The following is a 24,822-nucleotide window of genomic DNA, read 5'->3' on the forward strand; positions in this document are numbered from 1 at the left end:
GATGGGAAATCTCATCTGTTAAGAAGCACACTGGGAAAAAGAACTCCGCTGACCTGCCCCCTCCTACAAAAGCACATGATGGATGCAATCGGAATGGGGCTCAAGCCCCTTTCAATCAGTGGCACTAACAGTGCAGAGCACTCTTCTTAAACGAACAAAAAAAAAGGTCACTATTTCTTAAGCAGTTACTATGTGTCAAGCCCTGTTCAAAGTGCTGGGGTAGATACAAGCTAATCAGGTCAGACACTGCCTCTGTTCCACATGGGACTCACAGTTTAAGTAGGAGGGAGAGCAGGGATTGAATCCCCATTTTACAGATGAGGAATCTAAGGTCCAAAGAAGTTGAGCAACTTGCCCAAAGTCAAACTGCAGGTAAGAGGTGGAGCAGGATTAGAACCCAGGTCCTCTGGTTCCCAGGCTTGTGCTTTATCCACTAGGTGAAGCTACGTCACCACTAGAGAGGGGCTGCAGGGTCTCAGGACTCTATCGCAAATCCCATACCGCTGCACAAACTTCCCAAGCACTCAGTACAGTGCTCTGCACACATTAAGCGCTCAATAAATATTACTGAATGAATGAATAGGTGAGGAAAATGTAGAAGCATGGCCCAAACCAAGTCCAGATATGGTCCTCGGGGAAAAGAGGTTTGGCGCCTCCGCCCTTCCAAACCAAAGACTTCCATCAGCATCTCCACATTAAATTCTGTAAACCAGGCAATAACGCACAGTAAGAACTGCAAATCAAATCGAGAAAGCCAGCACGTCTCTTGGGAAATTCACCCAGAGAACGGGGACAGTGAGGAAGCAATCAAAATTCTCTAGCAAAGAGCTGAAACAGGCCTGCACTCCCATCACAGACCAGGCTCTCTATGCCAATGGATAGGTAATTCATTACAACGGTTTTCCCTAACGTGGCATTTTACAAGCTTATTTTGCTGTCTATAATGAAAAGCTTAAACCGCTAGCAACTAGTTGATAAACGAGCTCAAAAATTTGCTCTCCCCATGGAGAGAAAACCTCAGATCGGTCTGAGATTAGAATAAAAATAGTGAGAATATAATTGAAACTAGCGAAATTTTCCTCTAGACTGCAAGTTCGTTGTGGGCAGGGAACATGTCTTCCAACTCTACCATACTTTACTCTCCCAAGCACTTGGTATTGCTCTGCAAACAGTGTGTACTCTATAAATATGGCTGCTTGATTGATTTAGGCAATTTCAAACATGTGACCACTGACTCTTACGCCGATTAGTCAACCTCTGCCAAGAGTCACTCAATTCTGGTTCAAATCTCAGAGGACTCAGTTCCTGTGAGCAGGTTGTCCATTGGACTAATTTTACTGTAGAACAATTAACAACATGGAACTTACAAGGCAATAATAAAATACGAAGATATTAACCGAGTTGCACACCGTTCCTTCTCACAGTTTGGCTGTGCCTTGATGTGATGACACATTTTCGTTCTGTCTGATACAAAACACTCACAACCCACCCAAAAAAGAGAAAGCAGCCACCAGACAGGTGATTACCCAAGGCCACATAATTTTATCTACAAAACGAAGTTGGCATACCACCACAATGACTTCATTTCTCAACAATCAATCGTTGGTATTCACTGAGCGTTTACTGTGTTCAGTGCATTATACTAAGTGCTTGGGAATGCATCATAGTTGGTAGTTGTAAGCTCCTGCCCAAAAGGAACTTGCAGACTGGGAAGGAGAGAGACATTAATAAATTAATTATGAATATGTATTTCCCCTATCTCTAATTTGGGCAAGGCATCTCCCAATTCTATTATATTGTATTTTCCCAAGCACCTTAGTACATAGTGAATATTCAATAAATACGACCGACATACATTGATCTTTATGGACATGGTGGATGACTTGAATAGACAGTGTTGACTACATAAGAAGTCTTATACTCTGCTGGGGGGAAAAATAAGCCTCAGGATAGAAAAGAAATCCCTGAGCATTGCCACTTGTCAGCTGTGTGACTTTGGGCAAGTCACTTAACTTCTCTGGGCCTGTTACCTCATCTGTAAAATGGGGATAAAGACGGTGAGCCCCACATGGGACAACCTGATTACCTTGTATCTACCCCAGTGCTTAAGAACAGTGCTTGGCACATAGTAAGCGTTTAACCAATACCATCATTCTTTATTATTATTACCATCATTTTTGACTGAAAAAGAGCATCACCACTACAAGGCATCCCTCTATCAATCAAAGTTTGCGGAAATGCTCCCGGTAGGAAAGCTGGTTTCAAAGTAGGTACAGTTAAGGTGCTATCCAAAGGCCAAGATAAGAGGTCACCGTTACCCGTTCGCCAGGAAGACGGGCCACAACCTAAGCCAGAGTTCTCCTACTTGTTTGGTACTCGTTGTGGGCAGGGAATGTGTCTCTGTCAACGCTGTTGGACTGTACTCTCCCAACTGCTTGGTAGAGTGTTCTGCACAAAGTAAGTGCTCTAGAAAGGCATACATTAGAACTCAGGGTCTCCGACTCCCAAGCCCCTTTGCACTCGGCCACGCTGTTTCCCTTAAAAATCAGACACAGAAAAGTTGCTCCTAACTGGCATTTTGAAAGGATCACAGGTATAAGAGAGGTGAGGATGGCTTAGGCACTAAAAGGTGAGGTGGGTGGCTAAGTGTAATGGAGATAAAGGCAGCAAGGGCACACAGGTAACAGGATTTCCCTCAGTTCAAATACGAGTGTCACTTTTGACCCAACAGTGATGTACTCTGAAGACAGAATAAAACAGTATTTTATTTTATTTGAGAGTTCTAATATATCTGTTTTCCTGTCACTGTTCTGCTTGGAGATAAATACTCTGTCAGAGATTATTTTAAATAAACAAATTTTTGAATGGAGGTAGCTCCAAGAAAAGGGGTTCATATTTGTGTCCACTCATGCTCTATTAAAGAGGAATAAAATCACTTAGATGACATAAACCTATTCAAAGTAGCTGAACTGTTTTTTTTTTTTAAAAAGGCAGTGTACCATAGTTTAACCAAGTGCAAGCAATTTTTAAAAGTCCAGGTAACATAGTAATAATAATAATGATGGCATTTGTTAAGCGCTTACTATGTGCCAAGCACTATTCTAAGCGCTGGTGGGGATATACAGTAATCAGGTTGTCCCACATGGGGCTTACAGTCTTCATCCCCATTTTACAGATGAGGTTACTGAGGCCCAGGGAAGTTAAGTGACTTGCCCAAAGTCACACAGCTGACAAGTGGCAGAGCCAGGATTAGAACCCACGACCTCTGACTCCCAAGCCCGGGCTCTTTCCACTGAGCCACGCTGCTTCTCAAATACACATCTCCCTCTGTCTAGCATTTATTGTGTTGGATTAAATGGAGCTGACAGTTGAACAGCAAATGGAATGGAATCTCTATCCTATGTGCCTTTGCGTCGCCTCTCAGTAAAAACAGAAACAGAGCTGTGAAGAAATAAGAATTGGAATAGTGTAGTTTTAACAAAATTCAATATAGCCTGAAAAGATACTCCCAATAAGTATTCATATTCTAGCATTCACAGAACGCTCACTAAAAATATAACCACACGGTCTTCTCATTCTTCTACAATTCTAACCCTCCAAAATCTGACTCACTGCTGACATCAAAATAACAAATGGCATTACAGCCTCACTAGAAAAACTCCACAAAATTATATAAATCTGTCAAAGTACTTTTATGAGATTATCATTGCAAAAATGTGACAAAGGAATTTGTAATGAATAACTCTACCTTTTCCAATTCTCTGGGTATTCGTAAACATGTATATACTCTCTCTCTTCGCTCTGTATACTTTGCCTCATTATGTTCAAGGAAGTATCCTCTCGTTAGTTCAGCACCGAGAAACCTCAACAATGAAAGTTCTGCAGAAAAATAAAAGGACACCAAACAGGAAGAATCAATACACGTATTAAAACTTGAAGCTCACAGAAATGCAATTGACTATCGGGTGGCATCTTAATCCAGGCTTGGGTCACACTTAAAAAAAAAAGAGGTATTTGTTCAACTTTTACTACGCGCCAGGCACTGTACTAAGGGCTGTGGCAAATACAAGCTAATCAAGTTGGACATAGTCCACGTGCCACAGAGGGCTCAGTCTTAACTCCCATTTTACAGACGAAGCACACAGAAGTTACACAGCACACTACAGACAAGTGGCATCAGTCTCCCAGCCCTGTGCCCTATCAATTAGACCATGCTGTTTCTACCTCTTGCCTATATGGTCAAAGCACCTTTTTCTCCGGACTCTCTGTCATTCATTAATAGCCCCTCCAATTGATTTTCAATACGCCTTCATCCCCCTTATTTTGAAGATCTGAGTCATATTCTGCTTAGAGACTTTTTATACTATTGCTCCCCTACCAGTGCTAATCAATTCACCACAATCAATGGTATTTACTGAACATTTACGGGGTGAAGAGCACTTCACTAAGCACTTGGGAGAGTATGAATGAATTGGTGGATGCCCTCTTTGCCCTCCAGGAGACTACAGAAACAGACAATTATAAACAGGGGAAATGGCTGAGTAAAGGGATACGGACAGAAGTGCTGTGGGGCTGGGGATGGGGTGAGTGGGGTACAGACCCAAGTGCATAGGTGACGCAGAGGGAGGGCAAATAAGCTGGGAAAATGAGAGGTTAGTCAAGGAAAGGTTGTCGGAGATAAGGTTTCGGTAGGGTTTTGAATATAGGGGAGAGTGGTGCTCTGTCACACATGAATGGGGAGGAAGTTCCAGGCAGTAGAGAGGATATGAGAAAGGACTAAATTCACTTAACATCTTTTTCAGCCATCTGATACATCAATCATCCCATTCCTGCTTATAACCTCCTCCTAAGCCATACCATACACCTAGAGTACTCTCTCAGTCTCTTTAATCACTCCAATAGCTCTTGAAATCATACCTCTTCCATGATGCCACTACAAACTGGAGGTGATGACTTCACCCCAACCACACTTCTGCTAAATAAAGGATGTCCTTGAATTAAGATGTTTAAGTTAAAGCGAACAGGATTCATGCTCCTAAATTTACCCTGAATATCCATTTCAACTCCACCGTACTAATTTCCTTGATGGCACCAGCACAAGGGGCACGGTGGTAGAGATGGGAGAGCTGGTGCATGATATGGGGAGCTGGGGAAGAGAAAAAAAGCTTTAAAAAGGGCTGGGGGAGGGGAACAAAGTGGGACACACAAGGGTGGCAAGGGGTTGATTATACTATTGTGAGAAGCAGTGTGGCTCAGTGGGCAGAGTCCGGGCTTGGGAGACAGAGGTCATGGGTTCTAATCTTGACTCTGCCACATGTCTGCTGTGTGACCTTGGGCAAGTCACTTAACTTCTTTGAGCCCCAGTTCCTTCATCTGTAAAATGGGGATTAAGACTGTGAGCCCCACAGGGGACAACCTGATCACCTTGTATCCCCCCAGTGCTTAGAACAGTGCTTTGCACACAGTAAGTGCTTAACAAATGCCATCATCATTATTATTATTATTATTATTATTATTCAGTATTAGGGGTTCTTTTATTCTATAAACTTAACATTTTTCTCAACATCCTAAAGGAAACCTCATACAAGCCAGCAATTTTTAAGGATCATATGAACCCTAGGTACTGACCAACATTCAATCGTATTTAATTGTATTTATAGAGTGCTTACTGTGTGCTGAGCACTGTACTAAGCGCTGAGCATTAAAACTCATTGGTACAGCTATCCCCTTCGGTATGGTCAACTTCATACTAAAGAGCAAGTAAGTAGTGACTAGTAAGGAGAGAGCAAGTAAGGAGGGAATCCTGCACTCTAAAAGGCCTTTCTACTTCTCAACCACTGAAAATGCCGACTTCAGCTTCCCAGGCTCCCTAATATAATTTTCTATAGTTTGTCATTATCTTATTTCTGCGGGGTCATCTATCCATCTATCTAGAGAACCCTATCATACAAACAGATTCTCCTGCGTCTAACCCAATATGAAGTTGCCTGAGTGACCTTCCTTGGAGAACTCTTTCACTCCCATGGGTTCAGCTACTTCCCAAGAGCTTAGTACAGTGCTCTGCACACAGTCAGTGCTCAATAAATACGATTGAATGAATGAATGAACTATCAGTCAATGGAATTTTCTGAGTGCTGACTGTGTGCAGAGCACTGTACTAAGTGCTTAGGAGAACACAAAAAGTTGGGAGACATCTTCTCTGGCCACAATAAGCTTACAGTCTACCAGCTATGATGATAATAATAATAATAATAATAATAATAATAATAATAATAATAGCATTTATTAAGCACTTACTATGTGCAAAGCACTGTTTTAAGCATGGGGGAGGTTACAAGGTGATGAGGTTGTCCCACGGGGGGGCTCACAGTCTTAATCCCCATTTTACAGATGAGGGAACTGAAGCCCAGAGAAGTTGACTTGCCCAAAGTCACACAGCTGACAAGTGGAGGAGCTGGGATTTGAACCCATGACCTCTGACTCCAAAGCCCGTGCTCTTTCCACTGAGCCACGCTGCTTCTCTATGCAACTCTATGCAGATGATTCCCAAATATACACTATACACCTTCAGTTCTGATCTCTCTCCTTCTATGCAGTCCCATATTTTCTCCTGCTGTCAAAACATCTCTACTTGGATGTTTCACCGACACCTCAAATTTAACATGTCCAAAACAGAACTCCTCAACTTCCCACCCAAATCCTCTCCTCCCTCTGAGGTTTCCATAATGGCAGACGGCTTCACCAGCCTCTTTGTCTCACAAGTCTGTAACCTTATCCTTGTGTGCTTTAACTCTGCCCTCTCCTTGCCCTGGCAAAATTGAGAAAACTGACACTTCCAGGCATGAACCTCCTAAAACCTCCTCAGTCCCTCCCCAATCCTGCCCTTTCTTTCAACTCTCCCAACTTTCCCAGCAGTTTCTCTACAGGAGATCTCCCTTCTCTCAAAATCCACCCCCTCCCCCTGCGCACCCGACTCTATTCCTTTGCACTTTATCAAAACACTTGCCCTCTCCCCTCCTTCCTTCCCTAACTACCATCTTCAACTGTTTCCTCTCTGCCCCACTGCTTTCAAAGACGTCCATGTCTCCCCAAACCTTAAAAAACCCTCCCTTGACCCCACAACTCCCTCCAGTTTTCACCCCATTCATGTCCCTCCTACCATTCCTCCTCAAACTCCTTGAGCGACTCGTCTACACCTGCTGTCTCAAATTCCCCTCCTCCAATTCTCTCCTTCACACCCTCTAATCTGGCTTTCTTCCCTTTCGCTCCACAGAAACCACCCTCTCAAAGGTCACGAATGATCTCCTTCTGGCCAAATCCAAAGGCCTCTATTTCATCTTGATCCTCTTCGACCCCTCAGCTGTCTCTGAAACGTCGACCACCCCATTCTCTTGGTATCATTATCCAACCGACACTGTCCTCTCCTGTTTCTCCTCTTTATCTCTCTGACCCATTATCATCATCATCATCATCATCAATTGTATTTATTGAGCGCTTACTATGTGCAGAACACTGTACTACGTGCTTGGGAAGTACAAATTGGCAACATACAGAGACAGTCCCTACCCAACAGTGGGCTCACAGTCTAAAGGGGGGAGACAGAGAACAAAACCAAACATACTAACAAAATAAAATAAATAGAATAGATATGTACAAGTAAAATAAACAGAGTAATAAATATGTACAAACATATATACATATATATACATATCTCTGACCCATTATCCTCAACATCTCTCACTCAACCCACATATAGGATCTGTCTCCAAATCCCATCGGTTCTAACTTCACAATATTGCTAAAATCCACCTCTTCCTCTCCAGACCAACTGCTACCATGCTGATCCAAGCACTTATCCTATCCCACCTTGGTTACTGCATCAGCTTCCTTGCTGACCTCTCTGACCCTTGTCTCTCCTCACTCTGCTTCCTAGATCATTTAAAAATAAATAAGTAAATAGAAAAAGTTCAGTCCATTTCCCCAGTCAAGAACCCCCAGTGGTTGGTCATCCACATCTCCATCAAACAGAAATCCTTATCAACAGCTTTAAAACATTCCATCACCTCGCCCCCTCCTACCTTATCTCTCTGATTTCCTACTAAATACACAAACTTTGATACTCTAATGCCAACCTACTCACTGTACTTCGATCTCCGCCACCGACCCCTCATGCACACCCTGCCTCTGGCCTGGAACTCCCTCCCTCTTTATATCCAACAGAGGATCACTCTCCCCACTTTCAGAGCTTTAATAAAATCACAACCCTCTCATTTCCCCTAATTCCTCTCCATCTGTGTCCCCTCTGCACTTGGACTTGTGCCCTTTAAGCACTTGATACTCACCTCAGCCCTCAGCCCCAAAGCACTTAAGTACAATAACTGTAATTATTTTAACGTCAGTTTCCTCCTCTGGTCCCTAAGCACTTTATGGTCAGGGAACATGTCTACCAACTCTGTTATACCGGACTCTCCCAAGCCCACAGTACAGTGCTTTGCACACTGCAAGTGCTCAATAAATATGATCACCTGATTGAATGGACTTTTCAGGTCACTAAGTTGCCCAAACATTCTGAAAATTCTGGAGTTCCCATCTAGTAATAGGTAACAAAAGCCATTGAAAATAAAAAAAATTGCAAGAATTTTCTGATTTTCAAGATCAGATATATTAGGAAGCAAATGTGTTTGTTTTAAGAAACAGCTAAAACAGTAATTACTGCAGTCAATTTTAAATCATTTTTACTTAATCTTCTGGCAAGTAAGTTGACACGAACTTTTTAACTGACCACTGTACTTTGAAATCTGGCAAAGAGCGGATTCAAACAGAATATGTAACTGTTAACACACATAAGCACACAATCTTTGGAATTGGAACTCTGAACCAAAAGTAAACGCTACCATAGGTCACTAATTCATCAAAAACGAGCTCTGAGCGAAGCAAGAGAAAAATTATTAGAATCTTGTCCCCCCAAACCTGCCCAATGGCAATCTGAATTTTTCTAGAATTCAAAACCATTTAAAAATTGGAGGGTGAGTTTTCCTTTCCCACCCACCAACAACAGGGGGAAAAGGTCATAATCCTGCAACTTGTGTGCCAGGCCAAAGGGGGCTGCAGCCCCTTGGGCTGCTTCAAGCGCTTAGTACAGTGCTCTGCACACAGTAAGCACTCAATAAATACGACTGATTGAATGAATGAATGCTCCCTGCCCTTGGAGGTCCAGGGTCCCTGAGTGTGGGGGCTGAGGCTGCAGGGCCTCGCCAGTTCCTTACTGCCCATCACTGTCAGGGAGAGGTTCATCTGACCGATCAATCAATCACATTTATAGTCATTCATTCATTCAATCGTATTTATTGAGCGCTTATTGTGTGCAGAGCACTGTACTAAGCGCATGGGAAGTACAAGTTGGCAACATATAGAGACGGTCCCTACCCAACAGTGGGCTCACAGTCTAGAAGGAGGCAGAGAACAAAACATATTAACAAAATAAAATAAATAGAATAAATATGGTATAGAGCACTTACTGCGTGCAGAGCAATGATATGAAGATCTGGGGAGAGCCTACTATAACGAAGTTGGTAGGTAGGATCCCAGTCCACAAGGAGCATACAGTCAAGAGGGGGAGACAGACATTAAAATAAACTACAGCCCCCACTGTTGGGAAAGTCATGGCTGAGGACTAGTAGAGAAGCAGTATGGTCTAGTGGATAGAGCACAAGCCCGTGAGTCAGAAGGACCTGGGTTCTCATCCCGGTTCTGCCACTTGCCTGGCATATGATCTAGGGCAAACCACTTAACTTCTCTGTGCCTCAGTACTCATCTGTAAACTGGGGATTAAGACTGTGAGCCCCATGTGGAACACGGACAGTGTCCAGACTGCTTAGCTTGTATCTACCCCACCGCTTAGTACAGTGTCTGGCACATAGTGAGCTCTTAACATATATCAGACTGAGCCCCCTCCTTCCTCTCCCCCTCCTCCCCCTCCCCATGCCTCCCCACAGCACCTGTATATATGTACATATGTTTGTACGTATTTATTACTCTATTTATTTATTTTACTTGTATTCATTCTATTTATTTTATTTTGTTAATATGTTTTGTTTTGTTGTCTGTCTCCCCCTTCTAGACTGGGAGCCCGCTGTTGGGTAGGGACCGTCTCTATATGTTGCCAACTTGCACTTCCCAAGCGCTTAGTACAGTGCTCTGCACACAGTAAGCGCTCAATAAATATGATTGAATGAATGAATGAATATCATAAAAAAAAATTTCCAGGTTTAGGGAATAGCTGTTCTTCTAATCACTGTATCTGTTGTGTTTTGCTGTAGTTTCTTTTTTGGACACAGTGATACATGAACTTCATCACACCCTTCCATTTCAACCACTCAAAAGCACTATCCTTGTGCATAACTCCTCAGTCCCTAGAAGCAAGGCCAACTCATAGAAACCAGAATATTTTTTTAAAAATTTCTAATCCTAACCCCCGCTTCACCTACCCAGTTTGCTCTGAACATCACTAGGCCCCCAAACTTCAGTCTACTTCATGTTGTCCCTCTTTACCTCTCTTCTTTCTCTTTCCTAAAAGCATCCATTTTATCTTCTTTGGGACATTTCTCTAGCATTCTACAACTCCCCCTAAAATACCTGCAATGATGCAGTCCTATTTAATCATTCCAATATAGCCTAATATTTTTCACAACCTGGCTCCACCTGACTTGAAGAACTCTTCATAAAGACTTTAAGAAAAATGCAATCTAATCTTGAAGGACTGTTCTTACATTTTCCTGCCAATTCTTGAGACTTTATACGTTACAAATATCAATCTTCACAATGTTATCTCTGAATCTTAAGTTGAGATGGCTCCAACTGTCACTAGTTCAACTGTTTTCCAATCTCTAGCACGAACCTACTCATCGTGCCCCGATCCCATCTCTCTCGCTGCCGACCCTTGCCCATGTTCTCCCTCTGGCCTGGAACTCCCTCCTCTTTCACATCTGAGAGATCATCACTCTCAGAACCCCATTAAATTTTATCTCCTCAAAAAAGCCTTCCCTGATTAACCACTCATAACTCCACCCTACTTGCCCACCCTTCCACCCTGGGTGCACTTGGGTCTGTACCCCTTAAGCACTTGGATACTTACCCCACTCCCACAATCTCTAAAAGTCTGCTTCTTCCCCTATCAGTAATGCATTTAAGTATGTCTCTCCATCTAGATTGTGACCTCCTTGAGGGCAGGTATCATGTCTACCAACTCAATCAATCAATGGCATTGACTGATCACTTACTGTGTGCAGAAGACTGTTCAAAACACCTGGGAGAGTACAACAGAGTTAGTAGAGAAGTTCCCTGCCCACAGCAGACTCACTGATGTGCAGTGGGGTTGTTTCCTACTTTTACAGATGATTTCTGGCCACCAGGTAGTGGTGGAGCAGTGGTCTGAATCCTAACAATAGTGGCAGTATTAACAAGCTTGGGGGTCACAGCCCCAGGGTATACTTCTTGTGAACCAGAGGGAAGGCAGTGTGGTGTAGTGGAAGGGGAGTGGTGCCAGAAGTAGGAGGATTTAGGTTTTTGTTCCTGTTCTGACCCATGCCTTGCTGTGTCACTTCACTTCTCTACACCTCAATATCCTTGTTGGTAAAATGGGTGTAATAATACTGGTCTTTCCCTACTTCCCAGAGGTGTTGAGAGGACCAAAATGGGTTTTGTGAAAGCATGCTGAGAATGAAAGCGTTATATAAAAAGCAAGATACTAGCAAGAGGAAAGAATGTGTTCTCCAAAACCCACTTTACGTGGCATTTATAGCTGACGGAAAGCAGCTAAACATCTTAAGTAAATTAATCCAGGTTTGTAGACTCCAGTCATCCAAAAGTAATAATTTGATCTAGGGGAGTAGTAAAGTGTATTCACTCTTTTTTTGCCTACTTTTCGAAAGAGAAAGGAGAGGAGCCTTTTAAAACAATAAGGAGGATGAGATTAAATTATTGTACTTTTTACAAGGGATGGGATTCTTGTTTTGTTTTGTTGTCTGTCTCCCCCTTCTAGACTGAGAGCCCACTGTTGGGTAGGGATTGTCTCTATCTCTTGCTGAATTTTACTTTCCAAGCGCTTAGTACAGTGCTCTGCACACAGTAAGCACTCAATAAATACGACTGAATGAATGAATGAATAATGGGAATAGGACTACAAGCTCAATTGTACACTCTCTCAAGAGCTTAGTACAGGGCTCTGAACATTATGTCCTCAATAAATACAACAATTGATTAATTACACACTCGGAATAAACACCTTCTAACGATACTTCATCACTAATATCTGACTTTCTCGAGGCAGAATTCAGGAATGCCCTGCAATGGGGGCATTGGGGGGAACAGTGGGGAAGGAATCCTGCATACAGTTAAAACACAGCAAAAGTTGTGTGTTCAGAAGAAGGGAACCACTACACCATTGTAATGAACTCTCCAAAGTGCTTAGTACAGTGCTCTGCATAAAGTAAGCACTCTGATGGCACTGATTCTTCTCTTGATCGTTTTTATTGTGCACCTACTGAATACATCGGCCCTGGGAATCCGGACACACCCTGGTTCTAATCCTGATTCTGCCTGCTGGGGCTCTACCATCAGTAGGGAGGATTACTGAATGAAAAACCACTTGTTCCATGAGGTTGGCAAGCCTAGTCTGGAAAATAATAATAATGGCATTTGTTAAACCCCAAGCGCTGGGGGGGGGGCGGGTGCATGGTAATCAGGTTGTCCCACATGAGGCTCACAGTCTTAATCCCCATTTTACAGATGAGGTAACTGAGGCACACAGAAGTTAAGTGACTTGCCCAAAGCCACACAGCTGACAAGTGGGCAGAGTTGGGATCAGAACCCATATCCTCCCTACTGAGAGCTCACCTCCTCCAGGAGGCCTTCCCAGACTGAGCCCCATCCCCATCCCCCCCGCCCTACCTCCGTCCCCTCCCCACAGCACTTATATATATGTTTGTACAGATTTATTACTCTATTTATTTTACTTGTACATATTTACTATTCTATTTATTTTATTTTGTTAATATATTTTATTTTGTTGTCTGCCTCCCCCTTCTAGACTGTGAGCCCGTTGTTGGGTAGGGATCGTTCCTACAGGTTGACAACCTGTACTTCCCAAGTGCTTAGTACAGTGGTCTGCACACAGTAAGCGCTCAATAAATACGACTGAATGAATGAATGAATGAATATCCTCTAACTCCCAAGTCAGTGCTCTTTCCACTGAGCCACGTAGCTGGCTAACATGGGTGGCAAAGACCGCAGTGGCTACAAAGGCCCAATGGCTATGCATTGGTACTCCGCTGCAGTCGCTCTGGCCATAAATAGTCCCTCAAACCCTTCACGGGCAACACCCCACCATGCTCCACCCCTGCCCTCCCAGCCAGTCCTGTTCTCACTGGGTCACAGAGGGCAAGGAGAGGGTAGAAATGCCACTGTGCAAATGACTAGCACCGGAATCAATTCCTTCATGCACATAAAGCAGGACAGATGCCTGAAGAGCAAAGCCCATCTACCAACAGGAGACTTTATCGAAGAATCCAGAGCATCGTATTAAGTGCATAAGAGACACGGAAAAAGAAAAACAAAACACACTTATTCTGTGCTCTAAGGGGGTTTACGGTACAACTTAAGCAGCTGGACCACATAATTGATATTAGCCTTTAGTTATATTTGTGAATAATAATGTGAATTGTAGCTCTGGTTCAAGCTTAAGGCCGTAAACTCCTGATTTCATTGAATGAATGTATGACAATGAAATTTTCAATTTATTTTCATTGTTCATCAATGTACAAGAAATATTTATTACTCTATTTTAATTGTACATATTTACTATTCTATTTTGTTAATATGTTTTGTTGGCCATCTCCCCCTTCTAGACTGTGAGCCCGCAGTTGGGTATGGACCGTCTCTACATGTTACCAACTTGTACTTCCCAAGCGCTTAGTGATGCTCTGCACACAGTAAGCGCTCAATAAATACGATTGAATGAATGAATGAATGAATGAATACTGCTTCCACTCCGTGAGGGATTAAAGGTTTGTTGAAGTTGACTATTTTACACAAGTATAAGCTCATCAACTATAAAATCCACTGGCAGAAACCTCCCAAGCTAGATGTCATCTCTCCCATCTTCTATTTTAAGTCATTGCTCATCCCTGGGGTCCGATGGTTTTAAAACCCAATAAGAATCCCGATATGAAGTGACCAAAATACAGCCCAAACCTTTGCTGAATGATACACCATTAAGTGGAAAAATATAAGTGTGAGCCCCCTCTAGACCCTGAGTCCGTTGTTGGGTAGGGATTTGTCTGTTGCCAAATTGTACTTTCCTAGCACTTAGTACAGTGTTCTGCACACAGTAAGCGCCCAATAAATATGATTGACTGAAATACGTTCACAGACATACCAGAAAACATTTTTCTTTGTCATTCTGTTCATTCATTCATTCAATCGCATTTATTGAGCGCTCTGTGCACAGCACTGTAGTAAGCGCTTGGGAAGTACAAGTTGGCAACGCATAGAGATGGTCCCTACCCAACAACGAGCTCACAGAAACTGTCAATTTTTAAATGATTTAAATTCAAAGGTTTAGGGATGTATAGATTCCTTAAAATTATCCCAATTAAAAAAAAAATTGCTAAAACTGTAAAATTAGAACCAAGCCAGTTTATTGTGCGCAAGGATTGTCCATCTTTATTGCTGTACTGTACTTTCCCAAGTGCTTAGTACAGTGCTCTGCACACAGTAAGCGCTTAATACAACTGAATGATATATCTGCACATATTATGCTAGTATTTATGGATTACATGAATTTCTCTGCCTGCTATCTCCAACAGCCTCATGTGACTTCCTTCTTGTTTTTTCAGACCAGACTCCAGACACTACGACATGGGAGGCGGTTCAGTCCCGAGAGTTCCACGTCTCTTCTGCTTAAATTGGGGTGTCTGGTCAAGTTAACCTCGGAGTCCCTAACAGATTCATTCATTCATTCAATCGTATTTATTGAGCGCTTACTGTGTGCAGAGCACTGTACTAAGCACTTGGGAAGTACAAGTTGGCAACATATAGAGACGGTCCCTACCCAACAGCGGGCTCAGAGTCTAGAAGGGGGAGACAGACAACAAAACAAACCATATTAACAAAATAAAATAAATAGAATACGTACTCGTAAAATAGAGTAATACGTACAAACACATATATTTATACAGGTGCTGTGGGGTAGCGGAGCCAGAATTCGAACCCGGGTCCTTCCGACTAGCCACTAGGCCTCTCAGTTTCTTCTCCTGCTTCTCTCTCCATGGGGCTGGGTTACACTGGGATCTACCTAGCTCTCAAATTTCTGAGCTCAAAGCAGTTTTGGATCAGAATTTAGCCCTAGGTCCAAGGCACCTGGAATGGGGATTCCCTTTGGAAAACTTCTGAAATGGTGAGAAGGAAAGGCCAGATCAGGTTGAACAAGTCTGGTCAGGGTTCAAATGCTAGCTGATGACAGTGGAAAAAAAATCAGAGTGAGAAGAGTTCCCTCCTTAATCTCTTAACTATTCCGCATGTAACTGGAAAACACATGCACTATTCTGCAAGTAAGTGAAAACCAGGGAAAGAAAACAACCTAAGGAACACAAAAGACATCTGACTAGATGTAATTAAATAGCATAGTATTTGTTGAACCCCATTATGACCATTTTACCGAAGGAAATTAAATGGTTTACCCAGAGTCACCATTAAATCAGGGCCAGGAATTTTAATGTCTTACTAAGCCTTCTTTATACTGCCTTCATAATGATAATAATAGTAATATTTATTAAGGGCTTATGCTGTGCCAAGCTCCCGCATTAACCACAGAAGCACACACTGAATAATCAGATTACACTATCAAAAATGAAACTACAATCTGAAACTGGTGCAGGTCCTCACAACACAGTTTTCACAACACACAGTTATTTGTTCAATTCCATTAATTTCATTTCAATACAACAGTTCTCATAAATGGTCCTGAAATGATAGGGATTTAACCACTTACCCAAAATGCCGAACATCTGGATCAGAAGCCTAATAATTCCCATTTCCAGCTCCACGTCAAATAGCTTATTTGATTAAAACACCAAGAACTTTTAAAAGGAGATCGGCAGCTTGTCTTGGGGAAACTAATTACATTTCCTTTGCCCCAACTAGAATTCTATTTCTCCTTCAATATTGAGCAAAGGTATTTCCTAATTCAGTGTTCTGAACAGCTTATCCTATCTGAAAAGTGACACTAGGTAGTGGTCCACTGAATTTTACCCACAAGAGACTCTTTCTACCCCTTCAGTCTACTTCCAAATCCTTCCAATTCTTCCTCCACACCAATTCCAGAATCTGCCTCTTCCTCTCCATCCAAATTGCTATCACATTGGTCCAGGAACGTGTCATATCCTAAGAAGACTACCGCATCAGCCTCCTTTCTGACCCTCCCACCTCTCCTCTCTCCAATCCAAACGTCACTCTGTTCCCCTGATCATTTTTCTAAAGCCCTGCGCTGCCCAACTCTACTCACCCTTCAAAAACCTGCAATGGTTGTCCATTCCTCCCCGCATCAAGCAGGACATCCTGAGAACAGTGCTTGGCAACAGTAAGTGTTTAGCAAATGCCAGCATTATTATTTAAACACCCGATCAAATCTTAACCTCTTAGTTATCTCCTCTTTCCTCCTGCTACATCCAGTTTGCCATCTTCTTTCCCCACAAACTAGCCAATTCCCTAGGCCTCTTTCTTGTCTCTTCTACCTGCAACCTCTCATGTCTTCCAGGAGGGCTTCCCTGACTAATCGGTACTCCGCCGCAAATGATTTGCCCCAAATGCGATTTCAGGCCTTCCACTCAAGTGAAAACTGGAAATCGACTACTAAGGACAGCCCTGAAGGGCCCATTGCCATGAAGAAGGGAGCGGCGCTCTCTGAGCAAAATCTTCACCTGGAGAGGGACAAGGAGGCAAGAGAGAGAACGGTGCCACGAGCTGTAAATATTACACACGGAGCCACCATAAGCGACAACCTCTTCGTGTGTCTATTGTGGTGGAGACTGTGGATCCCACATTGGACTTTTTCAGCCACACACGTACTTACAGGTGAATTGCACCACTAATAGTGTCTTCTTGGTATATATGTGTGTAAATACTTATATAAATTTATAGATATTACATATCGCTCAATGGTATTTATGGAGTACTTACTCTATGCTGACTACAGTACTAAGTGCTTGGGAGAGTACAATGGAACTAGCAGACACGGTCCCTGTCCATAATGAGCTGAAATATTTATCCTTCTTATTCAAAGTGGCAAGTCAGATATTCACATTTTGGAGATGGACCTACAAAGGAAGATGTACAAAGCCTAACCAGGGCTGATACCTTGGCCATGGCCGGCAGACCAAAGCTGAATTTCAAACAACATGAGTCGAGACTCCAGTGAAAGAGAATGTGAGAACTAGATCCTAATGGGAAAATCATGACAATTTACACAACCATGAGCATTACAGATCTCTCTCCCTCTCCCGTTCCTCTCTCTCTTTCTCTCTCTCACCGGTATTTAGCAATTCATCTATTAGTGATAGATTTAACCAGGCTGAATTATCTGAAGAGCAGGGGCGACTCTGCAGTATCTGGAGCCAAAGTAATAGATACTCTGCAGCAAACTTCCTTCATGCTTTCTGGACATCACCTGTGAGTCAAGAGGGGCAACTGGCCAATAACAATAATTTTGATCTTTAAAGGGCTTACCAAGAACTGTAATAAGCACTGGTGTATGTACAAGATCAACGGATTGGACACAGTTCCTGCATGAGACTCACAATCTAAGGAGGGAGAACAGGTATTTAAGTACCATTTTACAGATGAGGAAACTACAGTACAAGGAAGTTGAGCGACTTGCCCAAGGTCACACGATGGGTAAATGGCGGACACAGGATTAGAACCCGGGACATCTGACTCCCAAGCCCGGGCTCTTTTCACTAGCTCAAGTTCACTCTAGACCACTAACTGTAAAATAAGGTTTCACGTAACGGAGTAGATTAGTATAAAATATTGTATACGAAAATCAATTGAATGCGTAATAAGATTATCTCCTAATAATCTTCTAATATGCAATGACATATTTTTAATTCTGCAAAGTTGATTCTTTATATTCAAGTAAAATGTCTCCACTTTCCCATCTGTAGCAAAGGGATTTCTGAAATTCAGATATATTAAAAGAAATTGTGGTGAAGCTTGGCACCATCCAAATCCATTTGTCAGAGTGCTTTTTACCTTCCAGTGCACTCACTCAGCCAAAAGGACAATTTAATATTTTCGCTTGGTTTAGTAGTGCCTGCCAATCCTGAAAGTAATCATTCAATATGCCATCTAATTGAGAAGTGAACAAACCAACACAATGAGAAACTTGAGAAAAAAGACGGAAAGAGCTAAGTCAATAACATGTTGAACTTGAGCAATTTTAAGGATACTGCCGTTTCACTCTACGAATAAGTCACATATTAAATTGGGCTCATTTCGTAAGTCCCAGCAAAACAAACATATGTCTGATATTTAGATAATTTAAAGCTGATATAGCAGCTATCGAAGAGTAGAAGAAAGCGTTAGGTAGGATGCTATAAAACAATGAAAAAAGGATTTGGTCATTTGCTGCTAAAATATAAAACTACAATTTTTGTTTCTATGTTCCCATGCCATAGTAACTGAGGGAACAGATTACTAGTTTCACTTTCAGACTTGACGAGCTTCTGAAAAACTCTACAGGAGTTAAACATCCTTTCTTCAATTGAAGGAAATAAACAATTTTTAACTCCATAGCATGAAAAAAGAATTACCGAAGGTTCACTTTTAAAACAAACAGCCAAGGAGATTTTAATAAGCTCGTCTCTGGCACTAACTTTTCTTCGAGACATATTCACAAATGGAGTAACATCATTCAACAACAGCTGGAAAAAATAGCAATCGTACTCACAATCTTAACTGACTCGCCCATGTATATTAGCAGAATGGACCGACCAATATCAAATTGGTCAGAAGACGGTCCGCAAGATGTTGGTGTTTTTTTTTTTTAAATAAACCTGAAAAAAGCCCACCCTAAAATGGCTTGGCATATATCCCTATTCCCAGCTTGCTCAAAATACAGAATGAAACAAGAGAAACAAAACCAGAAACAGCGTGGTCTAATGGATAGAGCACAGACCTGGGCATGGGAAGGACCTGGGTTCTAATCCCAGCTCCACCACTTGTCGGCTGTGTGACCTTGAACAAGTCATCATCATCATCATCATCAATCGGATTTATTGGGTGCTTACTATGTGCAGAGCACTGTACTAAGCGCTTGGGAAGTACAAATTGGCAACATATAGAGACAGCCCCTACCCAACAGTGGGCTCACAGTCTAAAAGGGGGAGACAGAGAACAAAACCAAACATACTAACAAAATAAAATAGGATAGATACGTAGAAATAAATTAGAGTAAAAAAAAATATGTACAAACATATATACATATATACAGGTGCTGTGGAGAAGGGAGGGAGGTAAGATGGGGGGATGGAGAGGGGGACGAGGGGGAGAGGAAGGAAGGGGCTCAGTCTGGGAAGGCCTCCTGGAGGAGGTGAGCTCTTGGCAGGGCCTTGAAGGGAGGAAGAGAGCTAGAAGTCAGTTAACTTCTCTGTGCCTCAGTTACCTCATCTGTAAAATGGGGAACTTGTGTCACGGCCTGTGTCCAACTTGATTAGCTCATCCCTCCCCTAGAGTTTATTCATTCATTCAAATTGCATTTATTGAGCGCTTACTGTGTGCAGCACGCTGTACTAACCACTTGGGAAGTACAAATTCGCAACATATAGAGACAGTCCCTACCCAACAACAGGCTCAAAGTCTAGGAGGGGGAGAGGACAACAAAACAAAACAAGTAGACAGGTGACAAAACAAGGAGACAGCACTGTTTAGAACAATGCTTAATAACTGGGGTATTTTGTTGAGCGCTTGCTACGTGCCCACAGTGCTGGGCACATAGCAAGTACTTAAACACCATCATCAGAAGCAGCGTGGCTCAGTGGAAAGAGCATGGGATTTGGAGTCAGAGGTCATGGGTTCGAATCCCAGCTCCACCTCACGTCTGCTGTGTGACCTTGGGCAAGTCACTCCACTTCTCTGGACCTCAGTTCCCTCACCTGTATAATGGGGATTAAGACTGAGAGCCCCCCGTGGGACAACCTGATCACCTTGTATCCCCCCAGCGCTTAGAACAGTGCTTTGCACAGGGTAAGCGCTTAACAAATGCCACCATTAGTATTATTATTATTGTTTCAACGTGTTTCCTATTTTAGAGGCACACCGCCTGTCCCAGTGTTCAAGTAATATTTTTATATTTGCCTGCCTCACCTTTGCACCGTTAATGAAAACACCACAACAATACATTTTTTTAGCGGAACTTCAGAAACCACAACCATCTATTTTCTCTGCTCTAACAGTGCCGTTCAGGTCGATGTGAGCTGCACAGTTCAACGACTTTGAAAAACGGAAGAAACATCTGCAGCAAGACCCCAAACTGGGCCACGATCACACTCGCACTGGGGCAACGGTTTCCAAGAAGTCTTCCCCTGACATGGAAGATCTCTTCTTCATCATCATCATCATCAATCGTATTTATTGAGCGCTTACTATGTGCAGAGCACTGGACTAAGCGCTTGGGAAGTCCAAATTGGCAACATATAGAGACAGTCCCTACCCAACAGTGGGCTCACAGTCTAAAGGGGGGAGACAGAGAACAAAACCAAACATACTAACAAAATAAAATAAATAGAATGGATATGTACAAATAAAATAAATAGAGTAAATAAATATGTACAAACATATATACATATATACAGGTGCTGTGGGGAAGGGAAGGAGGTAAGATGGGGGGGATGGAGAGGGGGACGAGGGGGAGAGGAAGGAAGGGGCTCAGTCTTCAATCCATCAATCAATCATCAGTCCTATCTACTGAACACTTATTGTGAGCAGAGCACTGTACTAAACACTTGGGAGACTACGATAAAACAAAGTCGGTAGACACTGTTGTAATAATAATAATGGCATTTATTAAATGCTTACTATGTGCAGAGCACTGTTCTAGGGAGGTAGCATGGCCAGGTGGACAGAGCAGAGCCCAGGCTTTGGAGTCAGAGGTCATGGGTTCAAATCCCAGTTCCGCCAACTGTCAGCTGTGTGACCTTGGGCAAGTCACGTCACTTCTCTGGGCCTCAGCGTCCTCATCTGGAAAATGGGGATTAAAACTGTGAGCCCCCCGTGGGACAACCTGATCACCTTGCAACCTCCCCAGCGCTTAGAACAGCGCTTTGCACATAGTAAGCGCTTAACAAATACCGTCATCATCATCACAAGCCTGGGAATCTGAGGGCCTGGGTTCCAACCGCGGCTCCGCCACTTGTCTTCTGTGTGACCTTGGGCAAGAGAAGCAACCTGGTTTAGTGGAAAGAGCCCGGGTTTGGGAATCAGAGGATGTGGGTTCGAATCCTGGCAACTGTGTGACTCTGGGCAGGTCACTTCACTTCTCTGTGCCTCAGTTCCCTCATCTGCAAATCGGGGATTAAGTCTGTGAGCCCCACGTGGGATAACCTGATTACCCTGTAGCTACCCCAGTGCTTGGAACAGTGGTTGGCACACAGTAAGTGCTTAATAAGTACCACTATTATTATTATTATTATTCTTTGTACCTCAGTCCCCTCATATGCAAAATACGGACTTAATAACTGTTCTCTGTCCTACTTTCCGCCCTCCTACTTCGATATTAAGATGCAGCGTGACAGTGGAAAGAGCATGAGCTGGAGAGTCAGAGGACGTGGGTTCTAATCCCGGCTCCGCCACTTGTCTGCTGTGTGACCTTAAGCATGTCACTTCAGTTCTCTGTGCCTCAGTTATCTCAACAGTAAAATGGGCATTAAGACTGAGCCCCACATGGGACAACCTGATTACCTTGTAACTACCCCAGTGCTTAGAACAGTGCTCTGCACAAGGTAAGCGCTTAACAAACACCACCATTATTAAGGCCGTGAGCCCCATGAGGGAACTGATGAGCTTGTATCTACCCAAGCGCTTAATACACAGTACTTGACGCCTAGTAAACACTTAACAAATACCACAATTATTACTATTATTAGAAAAGTTTCCTGCCCACAATGAGTTTCTTTCCCTCCATCTCCCCTCCCCTCGGGGGGGTTGAGGCAGTGAGCTCTGGGTTCTCACTCCGGCTCTGCCACTTGGCTGCTATGTGACTGTGGGCCGATGGCTTAACTTCTCTGTGCCTCAGTTTCCTCCTCTGTAAAATCAATCAATCAATCGTATTTATTGAGCGCTTACTGTGTGCAGAGCACTGTACTTAGCGCTAGGGAAGTCCAAGTCGGCAACATAGAGAGACGGTCCCTACCCAACAGTGGGCTCGCAGTCTAGAAGGGGGAGACATGTGGGCAAAATAAGATAAATAGAATAGATATGTACAAGTACAACAGAGTAATAAATATGTACACGCATATAATAATAATAATAGTAATAGCATGTATTAAGCGCCTACTATGCGCAAAGCACTGTTCTAAGCGCTGGGGAGGTACAAGGTGATCAGGTTGTCCCACGGGGGGCTCCCAGTCTTCATCCCCATTTGACAGATGAGGGAACTGAGGCCCAGAGAGGTGAAGTGACTTGCCCAAAGTCACACAGCTGACAAGTGGGAGGGCTGGGATTTGAACCCATGACCTCTGACTCCAAAGCCCGGGCTCTTTCCAGTGAGCCACGCTGCTTCTCCATATATATATATATATATATATATATATATATATATATATAAATATATACACACACATATATATATACATATATATATATGTGTGTGTGTGTGTATGCATATACGTGCACACACACACATATAATATATATGGAGAAGCATACATATACATGCTCACATATATATGCTGGCATATGCTTACATACATATGCTCACATGCTTACACACACATACATACATATGCTTACATACATATATATGCTTACATAAGCATACGTATAGATACATCTACACATATATAGATGTATATATACATACATACATACACATATATATGTCTGTATATATACATCTGTCCAGGCGCTGTGGGGAAGGGAAGGAGGCAAGGCGGGGGGGATGGAGAGGGGGAGGAGGGGGCTCAGTGTGGGCTGAGCGCCATCACAATAACACTATATCATGATGATGAGGACGATGACGACGACGATGATTAGAATTGTTCCGCTCCCGGTCCCGTGGGCGCAGCTGACCTGGGCGTCGGCTGTGGGCGTCCCGCCGCCGGTGGCCCCCGCAGAAGCCCAGGCTCTCCGGGGCCGGGCGGGGCTCGGGCCGAGGGGGCTGAGGGGGGGGGCGGGGGCCGAGGGGGCTGAGGAGGGGGCCGACGAGGCGGGCCCGGGGCCCCGCCGGGCCCGGCCGAGCCGCCGTGGGCGCCGTGGCCTCCTCCTCCTCCTCCTCCTCCTCCCCCGCCGTCGGGGTCGGGGGCCTCCTTTCTGCCGCCGTCCCCGCCGTCCCCGCCGTCCCCGCCATCGCCGCGGCCGCCGTCGGCGCAGTCCGGGCCCCGGGCCCGCTCCCCCGCCGCCGCCGCCGCCATGGCCGCCGCTGCGCCGCGCAGCGCAGCCCGCGTCACGTCACACGCGCGCGACGCGCGACGTCACCACGGCGCCGCGCATGCGCCCGCACGCTTCTCACTCCCTCTCTCCCTCCCCCCTCCCCTCTCTCTGTCCCTCTCCTCTCTCTCTCCCCCTCTCCCTCTCCCTCTCTCCCTCCCCCTCCCCCTCCCCCTCTCCCCCTCTCCCCCTCTCCCCCTCCCCCTCCCCCTCTCCCCCTCCCCCCCTCCCTCTCTCCCCCCTCCCTCCTTTCTCCCTTCCTCCCTCTCTCTCCCCCCTTCTCCCACTCTCCTTCCTTCCTCCTCTCTCCCTCTCTCTCCCTTTCTCTCTCTCTCCTCCCTCCCTTCTCCCTCTCTCTCCCCCCCTCTATCTCCCTCTCCCCCCTCTCTCCCTCCCCCTCCCTCTCTCCCCCTCCCTCTCCCTCTCTCTCTCCTTCCTCCCTCCTTTCTCCCTCCCTCCTTCTCTCTCCCCCCTGCCTCTCCCTCCTTCCCTCCCTCCCTCTCTCTCCCTCCCTCCTCCCCTCTCTCCCTCTCTCCCTCTCCCTCCCTCTCCTCCCTCCCTTTCTCCCCTCTTCCTTCCTCTCTCTCTCCCTTTCTCTCTCTCTCCTCCCTCCCTCCCTCCTTCCCTCCTCCCTCCCTCCCTCCTTCCCTCCTCCCTCCCTCCCTCCTTCCCTCCTCCCTCCCTCCCTCCTTCCCTCTCTCCCTCCTTCCCTTTCTCCCTCTCCCCCCTCCTCCTCCCTCTCTCCCTTCTCCCTCTCTCCTGCCTCCCTGTCTTCTCCCTCCCTCCCCCCTCCCCTCCCCTTCCCTCTCTCCCTCCCCCCTCCCCTCCCCTTCCCTCTCTCCCTCCCCCCTCCCCTCCTCTTCCCTCTCTCCCTCCCCTCCCCTCTCTCCCTCCCCCCTCCCCTTCCCTCTCTCCCTCCCTCCCCCTCCCCCTTCCTTCCCTCCCTCCCTCCCTTCCCCGCCTCCCTCCCTTCCCTCCTTCCCTTCCCCTTCCCTCCCTTTTCCCTACCCCCGCCCTCCCTCCTTCCTTTCTCCCTCCTCTCTCCCTCCCTCCCTTCTCATTCATTCATTCATTCAGTCAGTCGTATTTATTGAGCACTTACTGTGTGCAGAGCACTGTACTGAG

At 44.6% G+C, this 24,822-nt stretch overlaps 1 protein-coding gene across 1 annotated transcript in view; it reads right to left on the bottom strand.

The window, feature by feature from the left end:
• The window catches only part of TAPT1 (transmembrane anterior posterior transformation 1), an 82,844-nt gene extending 59,163 nt beyond the window's left edge, over positions 1–23,681 (bottom strand). Inside the window, exons 1-3 of the mRNA XM_038745606.1 lie at positions 23,490–23,681; positions 23,341–23,428; positions 3,749–3,879 (exon numbers count right to left, since the gene is read on the bottom strand). Of these exons, the coding sequence (XP_038601534.1) occupies positions 3,749–3,879; positions 23,341–23,428; positions 23,490–23,681 (411 nt within the window). The remainder of the gene's footprint in view (positions 1–3,748; positions 3,880–23,340; positions 23,429–23,489) is intronic.
• Between the last annotated feature and the right edge of the window lie 1,141 nt (positions 23,682–24,822).

Source organism: Tachyglossus aculeatus, chromosome 4 (assembly GCF_015852505.1).
Source record: "Tachyglossus aculeatus isolate mTacAcu1 chromosome 4, mTacAcu1.pri, whole genome shotgun sequence".
Taxonomy (NCBI): Eukaryota; Metazoa; Chordata; class Mammalia; order Monotremata; family Tachyglossidae; genus Tachyglossus; species Tachyglossus aculeatus.